This window comes from Cryptotermes secundus, unplaced genomic scaffold (genome assembly GCF_002891405.2).
Source record: "Cryptotermes secundus unplaced genomic scaffold, Csec_1.0 scaffold1863, whole genome shotgun sequence".
In the NCBI taxonomy this organism is placed as follows: domain Eukaryota; kingdom Metazoa; phylum Arthropoda; class Insecta; order Blattodea; family Kalotermitidae; genus Cryptotermes; species Cryptotermes secundus.
Genome location: NW_019725440.1, coordinates 393419 through 408955, shown reverse-complemented (window position 1 = coordinate 408955; position 15537 = coordinate 393419). Strand labels below are relative to the sequence as shown.

The 15537-nt window shown below is 36.8% G+C and overlaps 1 protein-coding gene across 2 annotated transcripts in view; it reads right to left on the bottom strand.

Annotated features, from left to right (window-relative positions):
* Positions 1 to 436: 436 nt before the first annotated feature.
* Positions 437 to 15537, bottom strand: part of LOC111863441 (mucolipin-3) — a gene marked incomplete at its 5' end in the record, with an annotated part of 38196 nt that continues 23095 nt past the window's right edge. For both annotated transcript variants that reach the window (XM_023849769.2, XM_023849774.2), the window contains 2 exon segments: positions 437 to 1482; positions 12332 to 12474. In XM_023849769.2, the coding sequence (XP_023705537.2) occupies positions 1422 to 1482; positions 12332 to 12474 (204 nt within the window). In that variant the 3' untranslated portion in view covers positions 437 to 1421.

The window sequence follows — 15537 nt, the reverse complement described above, 5'->3', positions numbered from 1 at the left end:
TAACCTTTACTGTCTGGATTTAAATCCACTCCTATGAATTTAAACTTAGCAGTAATGGTATTTACATTGTAAAGATGGCTACACTAGACCTGCCGGGACATGATGAACCAGTGCCATGTGCTGGCATAGTTACATGATGGATAAACACTGGGGTAACTGCATAATGCATAGAAATGCAAATATTTGCTGTTGCAGCTTGTAAATGATGTCTGACACATTTCTATTTAAATACTTCATCACCAACCAACATCAGTTGTGTTGTTAATGAACAAACAATGGAGAATATAGCAAAAGGCAGATAAGTAGTAGAGAAATTATTCAAACAAATATCACAACTCCACATATAGCTTGGTGGGGAATTATGGGAGAAAAGTGAATGTCACTACAAGATGAGATTTTATACATAATATTCAATAAAGGATTTTTGCAACAGTAATTTCAGTGCTTTAAGTAAGTTTAATTGCTTCATTTCCTTTAAATCACAATTAATGTTACTGTATATAGATGATCTGGTACATAAGCACATACATATCACATATTTCAGTAGCAGAACATGTTATTGGAACATTTATTCATACTTCTCCTTTCCCAGTATGCAGTAAATTATATGTAAATACTGTCCTTGAACATATGAAAGAGCCAAAACAAATAAAGGCCAACATATGAGTACATAAAACAAGAAGTTACAGGCATGCATAATAATCCTGAGTTATGGCTGATGCTACTGAATCAGCAGAGCTCTATAAAGGTTCGGCCACACAAGCGCTACGTATGCTATGTTCGCTATACGAACAGAAAAATTTCTCCCTTTATTGCCAATGTGACTGGCGACACAGATTTCCGTATGCTACATACGCTATGTTCCCTATGTTAGCTGTGTCGCAGAGTGTACACAGTGTACATAGCAAACATAGCGTAGCGCTCGGTGGCCAAACCTTAAAGGGAATCTTCAAATATCAGGTACCTGATACATGTCTGCAGATAGTATTGTAGTAATCACATAGTACTTCATTATTCAGAGGTATTAACACAGCACTCACAAAAATAATATAAAATATACAGCCACAAAATTAATTATGTTTACACTGTGCACAACTTGCCAGATTTTTCCAGATACTCTTCCATTATTTATCACAAATTCAACAACAATGGCTTTTTTTTCTTAGCTTTCTGAAAATGCAGGATTTGCAGTCACATCAATGTTACAACTGCAAATTTGAATTCATCCAGTTCCTTTTTCTGAAGACCTCTTGGCTCCTCTATAAAATTACACATATACACATACACACAAGTTGAGCATACAAAGATCTTCCTCTTCTTTGGCACAAATACCTGGGACTACCAGAAAACTACTGCAATAGCATTTCATAAAATACAGTTTATGTTTACGGAATGACATTGATCAATTTTAATACATGTCATTATACACAAATAGCACCAACAAAATTTGAAGATCTGCCAGAGAATAGAGTATATGGTGTCCTGAAAGAAAGAAGGAAAACAGTTAACCACATAAATGTTTCCATATATCTCATTAGCTGTTAAATTATTTCTAAAGGATAATTAAATTTATCTCAGAACATTACTTTTTGTACATCATAAATTTGCAACTTGAATATAGCTACATGGTAACACAATAATAATAGTGCAGTAGTATAGTAATCTATAAATATCCTGTATATTCTTACAGAATTTGCATCAACCTTTGTAGAGCATATGGATTATGAAGCTGAAAACAGACTCCCTCAAAACTACCTGTACCCTATGATTTTGTACCCTGTTATGGGTACAATATCCTTAACTCAGCCCGGAATACTGCATCAGTATCACCCACTTACTATTAACAGTATTGTCAATATGGGAATGAGAAGCCATATTCTCTCTGTACTTAACTGTTTTGACTCAATTTGCTATTTTGGAATTTCATACTACATACATTCCTGTCAGCTGTAGTTGTTACCAATTACCAAGCTCTTCCCACTAAAACAAGCAATTCAACTGCAGTCCAGTCTGTATTCATGGTATTTACCAGACTAAGGTTTGCATCCTGTTTTCTTTACTCAAAATGCTCTATTAACTCACTGTTGTGAATAAGAAATTATGGGCAGGAACAGTCTCTCAGTCAAATATCACATTTTAGATCTAGAAAGTATTGTTGCTTATGTGTTTTGGACATTCAGATTTTATGTTGAAGATAAGTAAGAAAGATCCATTAACCCTTCAGAATCTCCATTTCTTCCACATAATCTATATACAGTTACATACATTTTCCACTCCTTGCCAGCTGGAATAAGTTAATGGTAACACTGATGAAGGTGCCACTTGACAGCTCTATTATGAGAGCTGCCTACACAGGATATATGTGAAGCAAATAATTAAAAGGAAGACATAAGTCAGTAAAACTCAGCAATTGCATTTGCATCAGTGGGAGCAGAGATTAATCACCACCTGGAAATGGTCCATACTGTTTCCAGATTTACTACTTGGTCTCACTGCTGTACCCAAATGAGGCAAATAAGGCAGGATGGGAACAACTTTATATGGGCAAGTCTGCTGAAGCAACAACAAAACAGCTTTAAAACCTATCAAACCAAAGGTGTATGACCAAAATAATGCAATGATCAGACAAGATGCTGTGACAAACTAACCCATCTGGTGAGTCATATAAATGAATGCATCAAATTAAATGAGATATATGAATAAATAAATAAGATACGGTGATATTTAATTAGAGACCTCTAAGGCCTGCTAGAATGGCATATGTTATTCCATGTACAGCTAGTATACAGCTGTCCCATTTATCTTGTTCACTTAAAATAACTCTATAAATCAGTTATATATGTAAAGTTATCCCTACACTTAATCAAACACTGTGTCATGAAGCATGGGGAAGTTAAAATGTAGCTTCACCATTCTTGACCACAGCACTTGATGGAGACAGGCTGCATCAAATGAAGATTGTTTGGTTTTGAGGATGACACATCATACCATATGAAATTTGTTTTATAAGTTTTCACGGACTTCTTTAAATGGCACCTATACTTTGTATTTGCCAAATTCAGAAGTGTCATAAAGCACCATTCTGATTAAACAGACTGTAAAAATATGCAACAATAGTCAAATATCTGAAATATCAACCTGAATGATGAACTCGGTATGCTCCACTGCTACTGATGCCCAACTTGTTGAAGCCATCATGGTCATCTGCAGCCCAGTAGCACACATTTCTGATTTTCATTTGTCATGATTTGTTAATATAGATTTATCAGTTAAAAGAACTTTTAAAAAAAGGCCTGATCAGTCTGCAATTGTTGCTGTGCCCAATGACAAAATTGTACACAATGTTGAAAATAATTCCCATGCAGTTCCTGGTGCACGGATACATGGTAGGTGTGAAACATATTTGACAATGTGGTGTACATTTGTTTTAGAAATTCCAGAAGAACTTTCAATCTGTTGAGTTTCAGACTGCTCCTAAAACAGTAACTTCAACAGCTCTATCCACATGAGCCTTACACTGATTTTGTTTCTAAGGATTAGTACTTCATGTTTCACACAAGTTCTTATAATAAGGCAAAATATACTTTCAAGTGATTGAGAGATTATATACTGGGTTTGGATTGGTAACTGGAGTTAATGAACTCCTAAAGAACATAACTTCAAATGACTACAGCGCTAATGTTAATTCACATACACTGCAGTTCACTACAGCACATATGAAATCTTCTCAGTTCACTGTATCTTCACTGGTTGTTGCCTGGTAATGGCTTCCAATGCCACAGCTTCCTCAGCTTCCATGTTCACTTCCTTACTGGCCAGAGACTGCCTCACAACCAACTAAACTCTGGACTTGTCCTGCTTACAACACCTTCGCATGGACCTCACATAAAACACCTCTCCCAACAGTTCTTCTATTGTTGCATCATAGTTATTGCATGGACCATGTAGAGAACACCACTTCTCAGTTACTTCATTGTTACATGTTACAAATCTGTTGCCTAGCAAGAGCTCTCTGTGCTGGCTTCACAGTTGTTATCCTGAGCAAATATGCCACGATATCAAGATGGTTGACTCTTTTCAGGATATCCCATTCCCCATAGATTAGAAGCATTTAAAATTTATCTTCATTACTGTACACCATGATTTGAAGCTTTAATATTCACAGCAGTACTGCCTGCTTATGTCACTGACACTGATGAAATTTTTGTTTTCAAAATATAAATGACCATGACTATTAAGCATGAGATGTGCTGCGTCTTACTATGTTCTAGCAATGTGAATGACACAGTGAAACATGACAAGTTCTCACTGAGAACTGTACTTCATACCACCTTGCAACTTTCCAAATATCTGATTCTTGCTGCCTATTGTTAAGCTCTCTGAATCAAAATGGTAATCTGTAATTAATGAATTTGTCAAGTAAAAAATAACAGTGTTATCTGAAAAAGTTCTAGTGACCCTGATATCTTATTAACAAAAAATTATATAAGCAAACTGTATAAGCTATAGTGTGTCTCCTTTGAAACCAAACAACTTTTATCCCCCCCAAAAATTTTATTCAGTGCTGAATAGAAGGGTTATTTCAAATGATCAAGATAAATAGGGCACTATACAAAAAAACTTTAGTTTGTATCTCAAGGGAAACACATTACATCTCCACTACAAAGACTGGCCACTTAATGCTGGTTAGGGAAACAAGCGCAATCTATTTTGAGAATCATATGAAGCACAGAAATACACTGTATGACCAGAACGCAGAGATTGTGTATTTTAAGGCAGATGGTACATACAGAAACACTGGGCTTCAAAGGGTTAATCCACTGATGGACAAATGAGTTGTACACACCTTCCAAGTTCTTTAATAATTTTCATATATAATGCACCAAAAGCTCTTCTGTCACCTATTCAATCCCAATCCAAATATCCTAATCTTGTATATTCCATCAGATTTGATAATTTGTGCTTCAAGCCACTAAAGTGATGTTTTCCCTATCTGAAATCACAACAGTATACTGAAGTCACTGCTTACCACTATTTCAACAGCCCAAGGCTAGTTACATGCAACCAACTGGCTGTTACCAGTTACCATGCAAAAATTCACCTCAACACTGACATTTTAACAAAACAGGCTAGCATAGTGGTAACATTCTAGCCTCGTATGTGGGAGGTGCTCAGTTCAAATCTTGACCAGGATGCTTGTTATTCTGAGCTTTATCATGGTTTTCTGCAGTTCCTCCTGGCAAATGCCACATTAGTACTTCAGTTAGGCCATGACCACTTCCTGCCAAATCCTTTCCAATTCATCTTGCATCCTACCATTCAACACTATACAGCTGTGTAAAAATAGCCCACAAAGAAACTAATATTTTAGAAGCATAAAGAAAAACTAGGAAACCCACAGTTAGGATTTTCATACAGAACAATTACAAGATAACTGAGTCTGAAACCCTGTCAGAAATATGTTATTCAGTTTGAATAGCACTGAATAAAATTTTACACAAGAGCAAGTTCATCTTACTTGATAACATTCCTAAAAAGGCTAATTCTGACTTACATTTCACATCATATCCTTACTGTCCACCAGGAATTATTATTATTAGTATTATTATTATTATTAATGGTGTGATCGTACAGAAACTGGAAAATAGCTCTCTTGCTTATTTCATCCACTTGCTGCCAATTTCACAGTGCTTTATGAAAAACACAAAGCTTAATTAAATCTAGCATGAAAAATTTTTAACTCCAGCCTATTAAAATACCTGATTCTGGTCCAGAGTTTCTGTGGCTAGTGGAAGCGACTTCTTGTCACAACTGTAACAGGGCTGAAAACGGGAATTTTAAAATGAGAGATGAATGATACCTATTTTCCCCATGCACAGGCAAATGACCACATAGCAAACAACAAAACACAATTTCCTATTCCTGAAAGCATAATGTGCAAGCAGTTTGTACTCATGGAACCGAGACCCAGAATAGCCACATTAACTTTTGCAAATAACCGTTAAATGACATGTGAATTAATAATGAATGTTAGATAAACATTGTTTGTTTCTGGTGTCTGAAGTCCTCTCTCCTGCATAAATATGGGGACAGTTGTAAGCATTAGTGATGTGTCAACAGGTAGAAACTTGAAAACAGTGCTATACATTATTAATACTCTTTCTGTTTACATTTCCTCTCTGCCAAAATATATGCACTGCCGCCTCTTGAACATGGATACCAAGGGAACTCTTTTCTAGAACCAAGTGACCAGAGCATAAAACTGACCACATACTGCCATCTACTGTGAAAGTCAAGAACACAGAGTTGCAGCTTCATTCCCCATGAATCTACACATCTTCATGGCTTCATGGCATGATGTTCAAGAAGGAACAATTTTACCTTCTTGCTTTTGTTATTAATATTTCACTCATACAGATATACACAGAAAATATTACAAGCATAAGGCGGATTACCTGACTATTGCAATTAAATCACATACTTATCAATAACTACATATTAAAATCTGGTGTACTTTCTTCCCTGTGATAGAAGTATGAAAGCTGCAGATTAGTAAGAAGCACAAAAATTTAAGATGGTGGAGGTGAACTCACATTCACTTAGTGAAATTCTGAAATTCTTCTACAGGTTATTACAGTTTAATGCATCAGCAGTGGGAGGAAACTAATATTCAACCTCAATTATGGAGCCATATCACTGCTGCCAACTTCATGCAGCATTTTATCCAATATTCTTCTTTCAAGGTTAACTTCATGTATAGATGAAATTGCTGCAGACTGAAAGCATTGATCCTAATTCAACAGATCAGATATAAATCTGAGAATAAATAGAACAGCACATCAGCTATTCATAGACTTGAAGAATGCTTATGATTCAGTTAGGAGGGAAGTATTGTACAGTATTATCACTGGGTTTGGTATATGCGTGAAAAAAGTTAGGCTACTTAAAAGTGACTGAATGAAAGTAAAGTCCATGTGTCTAATACATTTCCTACTTAACACTGTCTGAAACAAGATGTTTTATCATCATTACTTTTTCAACTCTGTTCTAGAATATGCCATTAGGAAGGTCCTAAGAAAAACAACAGGGAGTGAAATTAAATGGGACACATCACATTGTGGTCTATAATGATAATTTACAGGGGGAAACCAAAAATATCACGAAGAAAAACAAAGGCTCTATCAAATGCTAGTAAGGAGGTTGAACTATATGAAAATACAGAGAAAACAATGTATATGTTGACATCACACTAATGCAGGACAAGAGTGTAACATAAAGAAGAGCTAACATATCCTTTGAAAATGTGAAGATGTTCAAATATTTGAGACTGACATTAAGAAATTCAGAGCAAGGAAGTGACAAGGATCTGAAGAGAACTGAATAAGACGCTGCATAATTTTGTACTCTATGCAAGATAGTACTAGGACGATCAAATCAAGGGGATTAAATGGTGGGACATGTAGCATGCATGCAAAAGATAATAAATGCATATAAAGTTTTCGTGGGAAACCTAAAAGAGAGCACTTGAAAGACTCAGGTGTAGAAGGGAAGATAATATTAAATTGGATATTAAACAGAATATGAGGATGTGGGCTGGATTCATCTGGCCCTGGATAGAGACCAGCAGTGGGCTCTTGTGAATATGGTAATAAACGCTGGTATCCATAAAATGTGGGAAATGTCAAGGTTTTCAAGGCAGTGAACGTTAAGATGGCAGTCTTCTGAGTTGCGATAATCATATGCCTTGGCAGGTGATCACCTACACACTGGAGGAAACCTGCGCTTCCATCTGACAATAAAGGCAGCAGATTCCTCTGAAATTCCGGTAACCACCCAGTCTAATGGCATCATAATCCAGAAACAAAACACCAGTCAGTCATTTCAACATGTAATTTGCAATCTAGTCCTGCTATAATATATTCCACAAGGGTGAAATCATGCAAGACCATGCAGGTGTGACCACATGATGAAGGCTTCAAAACCATCAATACTATGCATTATTTTAGGATGCACAAGGGATTAACATCATACAAAATTCTACGCTGTAGTAGGCCATATTCTGAAGATTTGTGGATTACATATCTGGAGGAAAAAGAAAAGGATACTGTGCAGTACCACTTCAGAGGTCAGTAACACTGGAAGCACTTCTACTTATCAAAAGTGAAATACGCATCTCAAACTGATAACATCATACAAGTCAAGTCTTCTTACGCAGGCACCTCAATAACAATTGCTTAATTTCTTTATGACAGTACAAAATTTTGATCAGTTTCAGTAATGTATGTCTCATTCTTACCTTCTGGCGCCATTGTGAACTGTTAACCAACTCGGTTGAATGTAAGTAAAGTTATTCTACAAGAGAATATGTAAGATTCCACCTTCTTTTTCTGAATAATAGCATAGGAGACAGTTACTAAAGGAAATTTTCAAAAGTCACACAATATGCATACATGCAAATATTTTCTATAAAAACACATGCAGAACACGTTCAAATGTTACATTTATTGTAGCAACTGAAAAAATGGAGCCAGAGAACATCTGAATATGAGGGCTATTCGGAAAGTAACCTCTGTTTATTTTAGGCAACTAATGTAGGCGTGGAGACGAGCTCACACATGCGAGGTAGTCACATGACTCACTGCCTTGTAATCATCACATAACTGGTCATGTAGTGTTTGTTTTTGTCTTTAAACAGTGAGTCATGACGTGTCTTGCAATTGGTAATCCTGCAGCTGCAGAATTCACAATATTAATCGCTTTCTTCATATTAAAAAGATAAGTGTTGCAAAAATCCATCATGAATTATGCACGGCGGTTTACAGCCAAAATTGTAATGAGTGAAGGGATTGTAAGACAATGGTGTAGAACAGGCATGTCCAACTTCAAACAGGTTTTGAGCGACTTTTTAGTGTCAAAACTGCCAGTGATCTACCATCCCCTCCTATCGTTGTACCTTGCTTTAAGCAAAAATATTGGTAAAAATAATATGACACATGATGTGTGTTGTAAAAGCAACATACATTGAAAGTACAGACTACTTTAACACGTATTTTCCCTTCAAAATCTGAATATAATCATATTATATTACAAGTGAATCTACATGCTTTCCAAGTATAATTTCCTTATAGGTCTATGAGATCGACCAAAAATCGTCCCACAATCGACCGGTTGATCGCAATCGACACGATGGACATGCCTGGTGTAGAATGTTCAAAGATGGGCGAACAAATGTGCATGATAAAGAGTGAAGTGGTCGGCTGGTCATCTGTTGTGGGTGATGATCATGTTCAAAGTGCTGACCAAAAAATCTGTGAAAGACAGCACTTCACAATTTCAGAAGTTTTGTGCAAGTTCCCATAAATTTTATGCACTGTCCTCTATGAGATTAATGCAGTTAGGCTAGACTATCACAAGTTTGCATGAAACGCAAATGGGGGCACACAAAACGCAGAGAATGGCTTCCTTCGGCTTTGACAATTTTAGAGCAATACCACAAAGGTGGCGATGAATTTCTCAGTCACATCATATCTTGTCTTTACTACATGTAAAGACATGTAGTAAAGACAAGCAGCGGCACGCACGCAGAGAGACTACACAGAATAACAGCAGTACAGTACTAGAAACAAGAAGTAGCCGCTGCAGCGCTATAGACATAGGGCGAGTAACCCTGACAATTTTAAATTTAAAATTTAGAAGAAAATTTAAAAGATTTTAAAATTAGAACTGAAGATTTTATAAGTGATAATTCAGAGAAATCAAAATTGACGTGTGTAAATAACAAAGATATCAACGAGGTAGATTTTGGTAATAACGACAAAAGGAACAATCAGGAAGACCTGTGTTTTTAAATTTTAAATGTTAAAATAAGTGCAGTGTGACAGATACATGAGTAATACACCTGATGATGGTCGTTTGTGGCTGAAACATGTAGTTTGTAAAGGAGAGCAAAACGAAAGACCTATAATATATATTTGCACTGAAGATGGTATCATGTTCTTCAGCTAAGTTACACATTTTCATTACAAGACATAAAAATCGACCTTTTCTAGCATTTTATAATGGCACTTCACTGCATTCATGAAACATATATGTGTTATGACCAACACAACAAACATTTATACTTTCTAAGTACAGTATTCTGTCCTGAGACAGGAATAAGCATTATGAGGCCATAAGAAGTAATTCAAATATCTATACAAAACTAGGAGGAACACACTGCTAGAAAATATAGTCTGTTGAAATTATCTTTCCAATTTGAAAATGGGATATGAGATGAATTCCTCTTGATAAAATAAAGGATTTTTGTGCACATGCTCCTTTATGCAGAATCATGTTATTTATGTGCTCTGTATGAACCCCTCCGGTATGACAGATCATACTAGGGCAATATTAGATTTGGAGCAGCGTACATTTCATACATATCTGTGGTCGTAGCTTTGATGGTTTGCATCATTCAAGTATGCAAGATAGCAACATGCAGTACAGGTGCCTGCTACAATCCCAAAGGAAGAAGTACAACAGTATACAAGGTCCAACAATTTAATTCCTGAAATGGCCACGGCGTGTTGCTGGGGTGTTGAGTCAGGCAACCTCATGTACGCAAGCACATTTGGACATGTTCCAACTTGCGTTTACATGAGCCACAGACCAACTGAGTCATTTGTTCCCAAGCAACAGAAGTAGCAGTGCATATCCAAGGGTTACTGTTGGCAGAAAAATGAGTGAAAAGAATCTGGAGCAGCGGATAAACATCAAATTTTGTGTGAAGATTGGTGAAAGTGCTTGTGAAACTTTAGCCCTGTTAACAGTAACTTATGGTGAATATGCTATGAAGAAATCAAGCGTTTCTGAATGGCACAGGCAGTTGAAGGAAGGGTGAGATGGTGTTCAAGGTGACCCACGAAGTGTTTCTTCGATCACAAGGTGATAGTTCACCTATAATTTCACTGCACAAGGACAAACGGTGAATCAGCAGTGTTATTTGGAAGTGGTGACAAGGTTATGGGGATCTGTTTGGAAGAAAAGACCTGAACTCTGGCCTAACAAGTGGATTTTCCACCATGACAATGCCCCTGCACATGATGTGTTAAGAGTTTGCAAGTTTCTGGCTAAGAAATCCATAACAAAACTGGACCATCCACCTTATTCACCTGAGTTAGCCCCTTGTGATTTTTGGCTTTCCAAAATTAAAAAAAATTTCCTGAAGGGACAAAAATTTTCTGACATTCCTGACATCCAATGCAATGTGATGTTACTGTGAGGTATTCCAGAAAACGGTTTTCAAGACTGTTTCTGGCAGTTACGCCATCATCTCAAGAAGTGCATTTGGAAGGCGACAGCAGCCCCTAGTGCACACATAAGCAAATTTTGCTTTCACATGGCCATTCCAAGAATTAAACTGTCACACCTTGTAACATCTGAAATTCTCAGTGTCAGGGACTCAGTCTGTCATTTCCAAGTCAAACATCCTGAAAAAGTTTTGCCAAGGAATCTCTGTGCTATGCAGTGCACTGCAATGCAGAGGTGTATCGTTTACTGAGACTTCAAGTATTTCCTGTTTTGATTCCACAAACAATTCAAGATGTCCAGGTAACTGAGCCTTTTAATATGCAGTACTCATTTTGGTTTGTGACTGACTTCAGAGCCATCGCACTGCCCCCAGTGTTTCATGTTGCAAAGAGTAACATTTTAAATTAAGGGGCTAATCTATTATTATTTTCATATCTAGGAATATAATTTATGAACAATCTGAATAATTTAATCTTCTAAAGCTGAAGATTCCTCATATTCAATTTATACCAGCTGAAGAAGTAAAAATTAAACAATTTATGAAGTCAGTCAATGGCCCTTTGCTGTGACAACTGACACAGTAAGGAGGTCAGCAAAACATACAAAATTATAAACTCACAACACCAAAAATATGGCAAAACACTACATATAAACACAGAGCATGCATACAATGTTTTATAAGCACTTTCTATTTACTTACTGTCTTTATATTTAACATAATATCATAGTTAAGTTACTGTTCATTTATTTGAAGCTTCCTACATTTTCAATTGTCCTACAGCTAAGTTTCAAGCATATTTATGCAAGTTCACATTCAGGTGAAGGAACAAGAGCTGGAAATTTGTGTGACAGCTTCAAAACTGCACCATCAGTAGTTTATGTTTGGACGCATTATTTCTATGTTCTTAAAAATGTAATTAGAAATGTTCAAGTGTCTACTAATATTGCAGTCACCACCTAATTTATTCATCAGAATTCTAAGCTTTAATCAAAAGGCTCAGTTCCCGAAATTCAATGAGGTATAAAGGGAAAATCCACTCACTTTTTGCAGCAGCAGAGCTTATCCACCATATCTCCAAGAGAACTGGATGATTCATTTCTATATATGCCACTTGAAGCTTCATCTGTGCAGGCTGCCACAAATGCTTGAAGATCACTCTTGGGAAAACCACATTTATAGTACAGCTGTTCAAACAATACAGACACGTTACATTAAACTAGTGAAGATAACTAAATCACAGTTTAAATTGGATTTGCATTAAAATAAACAGATCAATCTGGTATCCAAAATTTTCACCAAATGCTTCTGAAACAACTTAAGAACTTTGTGATGTGATACTTTGTCATGAACACAACGAACTATGTTGGAGGAGGGATCTAATGTATCTAGTTGTTCAAATTCAAGGTATCTAGTCACCACAACAATTTCTATTCCATATTAATATTACTGTCATCTATGTGATCTCTTCTACGTTTCCTCAACAACACATCCTGCCTACATGCTACATGCTCTATTCATCTTCAAGCCAAATGTACGTGATTCTGCTATGACAGCAATCATTTGTAATTATGTTCATACAGACTGAGGAATATGTCTCCATTGATTTCACAAGCACTTAACAACATACTCAAATACAAAAATTTATGTAGGTTTTATTAAATTCTGGCTTAATTTGATGCTATTCTGGACTTAAAAATGAAATACACTTATCACAAAAAACTTGGTATTGCCTGTCAAAGCAAGCAAGAACATAAGGTACAGATCTTAACATACTCGTATAAAGCAGCAAAATAACCATTAATTTTCTGAGGGGAAATGAATTCGAGCATTGCAAAGAAAACCTTGAAAGCAGCAACATTAAATGTGGCAACCAATTGTAATCTTCCTATTTTTTTTTTACTGCTAGTGGGGTGGGACTAAGTCCCTTGTACTGCAGCCACTTCTGGCCTATTGTACCAGCCCCAGATGATATGTGAGGGTGATTGTGGAGCAACTGGCGGAATGAAGATTGGCCGGGGAAACTGAAGTACTCAGAGAAAACCTGCCCCAGTGACACTTTGTCCACCACAAATCCCACTTGACCAGACCCAGGATCGAACCTGGGCTGCCACGGTGGGAAGCCAGCGACTAACCGTTGAGCTATGGCGCAGCCATGTTCCTCTCTTACTTAGTTAGTTTTGGAGAAGCCAAATCTGCAGCTACTCAAGAATTTTCCAGCATCTCATGAAACCCAAAGGTTCATTCCAGTGTCCACAAGAACCCTCCACTGGCCCCTATCCTGAGCCAGATCAATCCAGTCCATACCATCCCATCCTATCACTCTAAGATCCATTTTAGTATTGTCCACCCACCTACGCCTTGGTCTTCCCAGTGGTCTCTTTCCTTCTGACTTTCTCACCAATATCCTATATGCATTCCTCTTCTCACCCATTCGTGTTACATGCCCTGCCCACCTCATCCTCCTTGACTTCTTCATTCTAATTTTACTTGGAGAAGAGTACAAGTTATGAAGCTCGTCATTACGCAGTTTTCTCCAACCTCCTGTCACTTCATCTTTCTTCAGTTCAAATATTCTCAACACCCTGTTCTCAAACACCATCAGTCTATGTTCCTCTCTTAATGTCAGAGACCGAGTTTCACACGCATACAGAACCACAGGCAAAATTATAGTTTTGTATACTCTAATTTTTATGTCTTTAGACAGCAGATGAGAAGACAAAAGGTTCTGGATTGAACGGTAGCAAGCATTACCCGAATTCAATCTCCTCTTAATTTCCTCCTGAATCAAACTTCAATTTTCCACTGTCATTCCCAAATAATTGAACTGTGTCCCATTTTCAAAGCATCTGTTAGCTGTCTTTATGTCATGATTTTACCATGCATTCTGGTGAGGAGAAATTCTCTAATCTACTCCTAGACCAATCTCCCTACTAGCGGCAATTATAGTTCCTGTGTTTCTCTTCATGGTATATGTTACCTCCTTGTAGATTCACAAGCAGCTGATGTGTCCCATGTAATTTCAGTTCCATCTGATTTTCCTGGACCTCCCTAATAGCACAGTCTAAAGCAGAGTTAAAAAGCAGTGCTGATAATGAATCTCTATATTTTAGACCATTTTGGTCAGGAAACCTATCAGACAAAGAATTACTGGGTTTTTTTACTTTGTTCATCATTTGCTATTCTAAAAACTAGAAAACACAACATTTCATACACTGGATCCATTTCTGTCCTTCAGTGAAGGAGGAGACACCTACACTGTTTCCCTTAGTAAGAGCTAACCCCAATCCACTGATCCAGTAATTGAGGCTAGATCTTTTTGAGGGGACCAACAGAACAAGTGTCTCCCTCTTCACCTGAAGACGGAAACATATCCAGTTTCCAAAATGTTGTTTTCTTGTTTTTAGAATATTGGACGATGGACAAAATCCGAAAATCCAGTAATTCTGAGTGATATATATAATTGTCAGAACTCATTTCAATCTACTTACAAGACAAATGTTTGTCTATTATGGACTTTAGTATAGGTTTCACATAACCACATTTTAATCAGCCTAACTAGTTTCATGCGTATCCCAAGTTCTATGAGAATATTATACAATACTTCACTCCTAAATAAAACATAGGCTTTCTTGAAGTTTATGAACAGCTGATGTATTGTCTCATTACACTCCAATTATTTCTCTAGTATCTGACAAATGCAAAAAATGTGATCAGTATTCAAACTGTTGTAAAAACCTACACTCAAGGGCCCCAATAAATTTGTCTATATACAGACTTAACTTTGAGAGAAAGATATTGGATAAAAATTTGTATGAAACTGATAAGTGATATTCCACGATAACTAATGCAGTCAGTTTTATCACCCTTCTTGTGAACTGGTACAGTAATAGACTCCTTCTACTGATTGGCCAATTCTTCCTCATTCCAAATAGAAATAATAAGTATATGGACCACAGGCCACAACAGGTCTCCTACATAAATGAGTTCTGCCAAAATTTGATCACTACCTGATGCTTTATAGTTCATCACCTTTGCAATAGCAATTTCAGCCTCAAAAGATGTAGGTACGACCATGTATTAAATGCTCAAGTGTGTGCGCGCATGTGCGTGTCTGTCTATATGTATCCTCCCAATATCACTGACCTCACGTACATTCAATAACTGAGAGAGGTAGTTCCTCCACCTATTCAAACGTTGTGGGAATCTGCAAGCAGATCACCAATCTCATTCTTCACTAGGTAACTTAT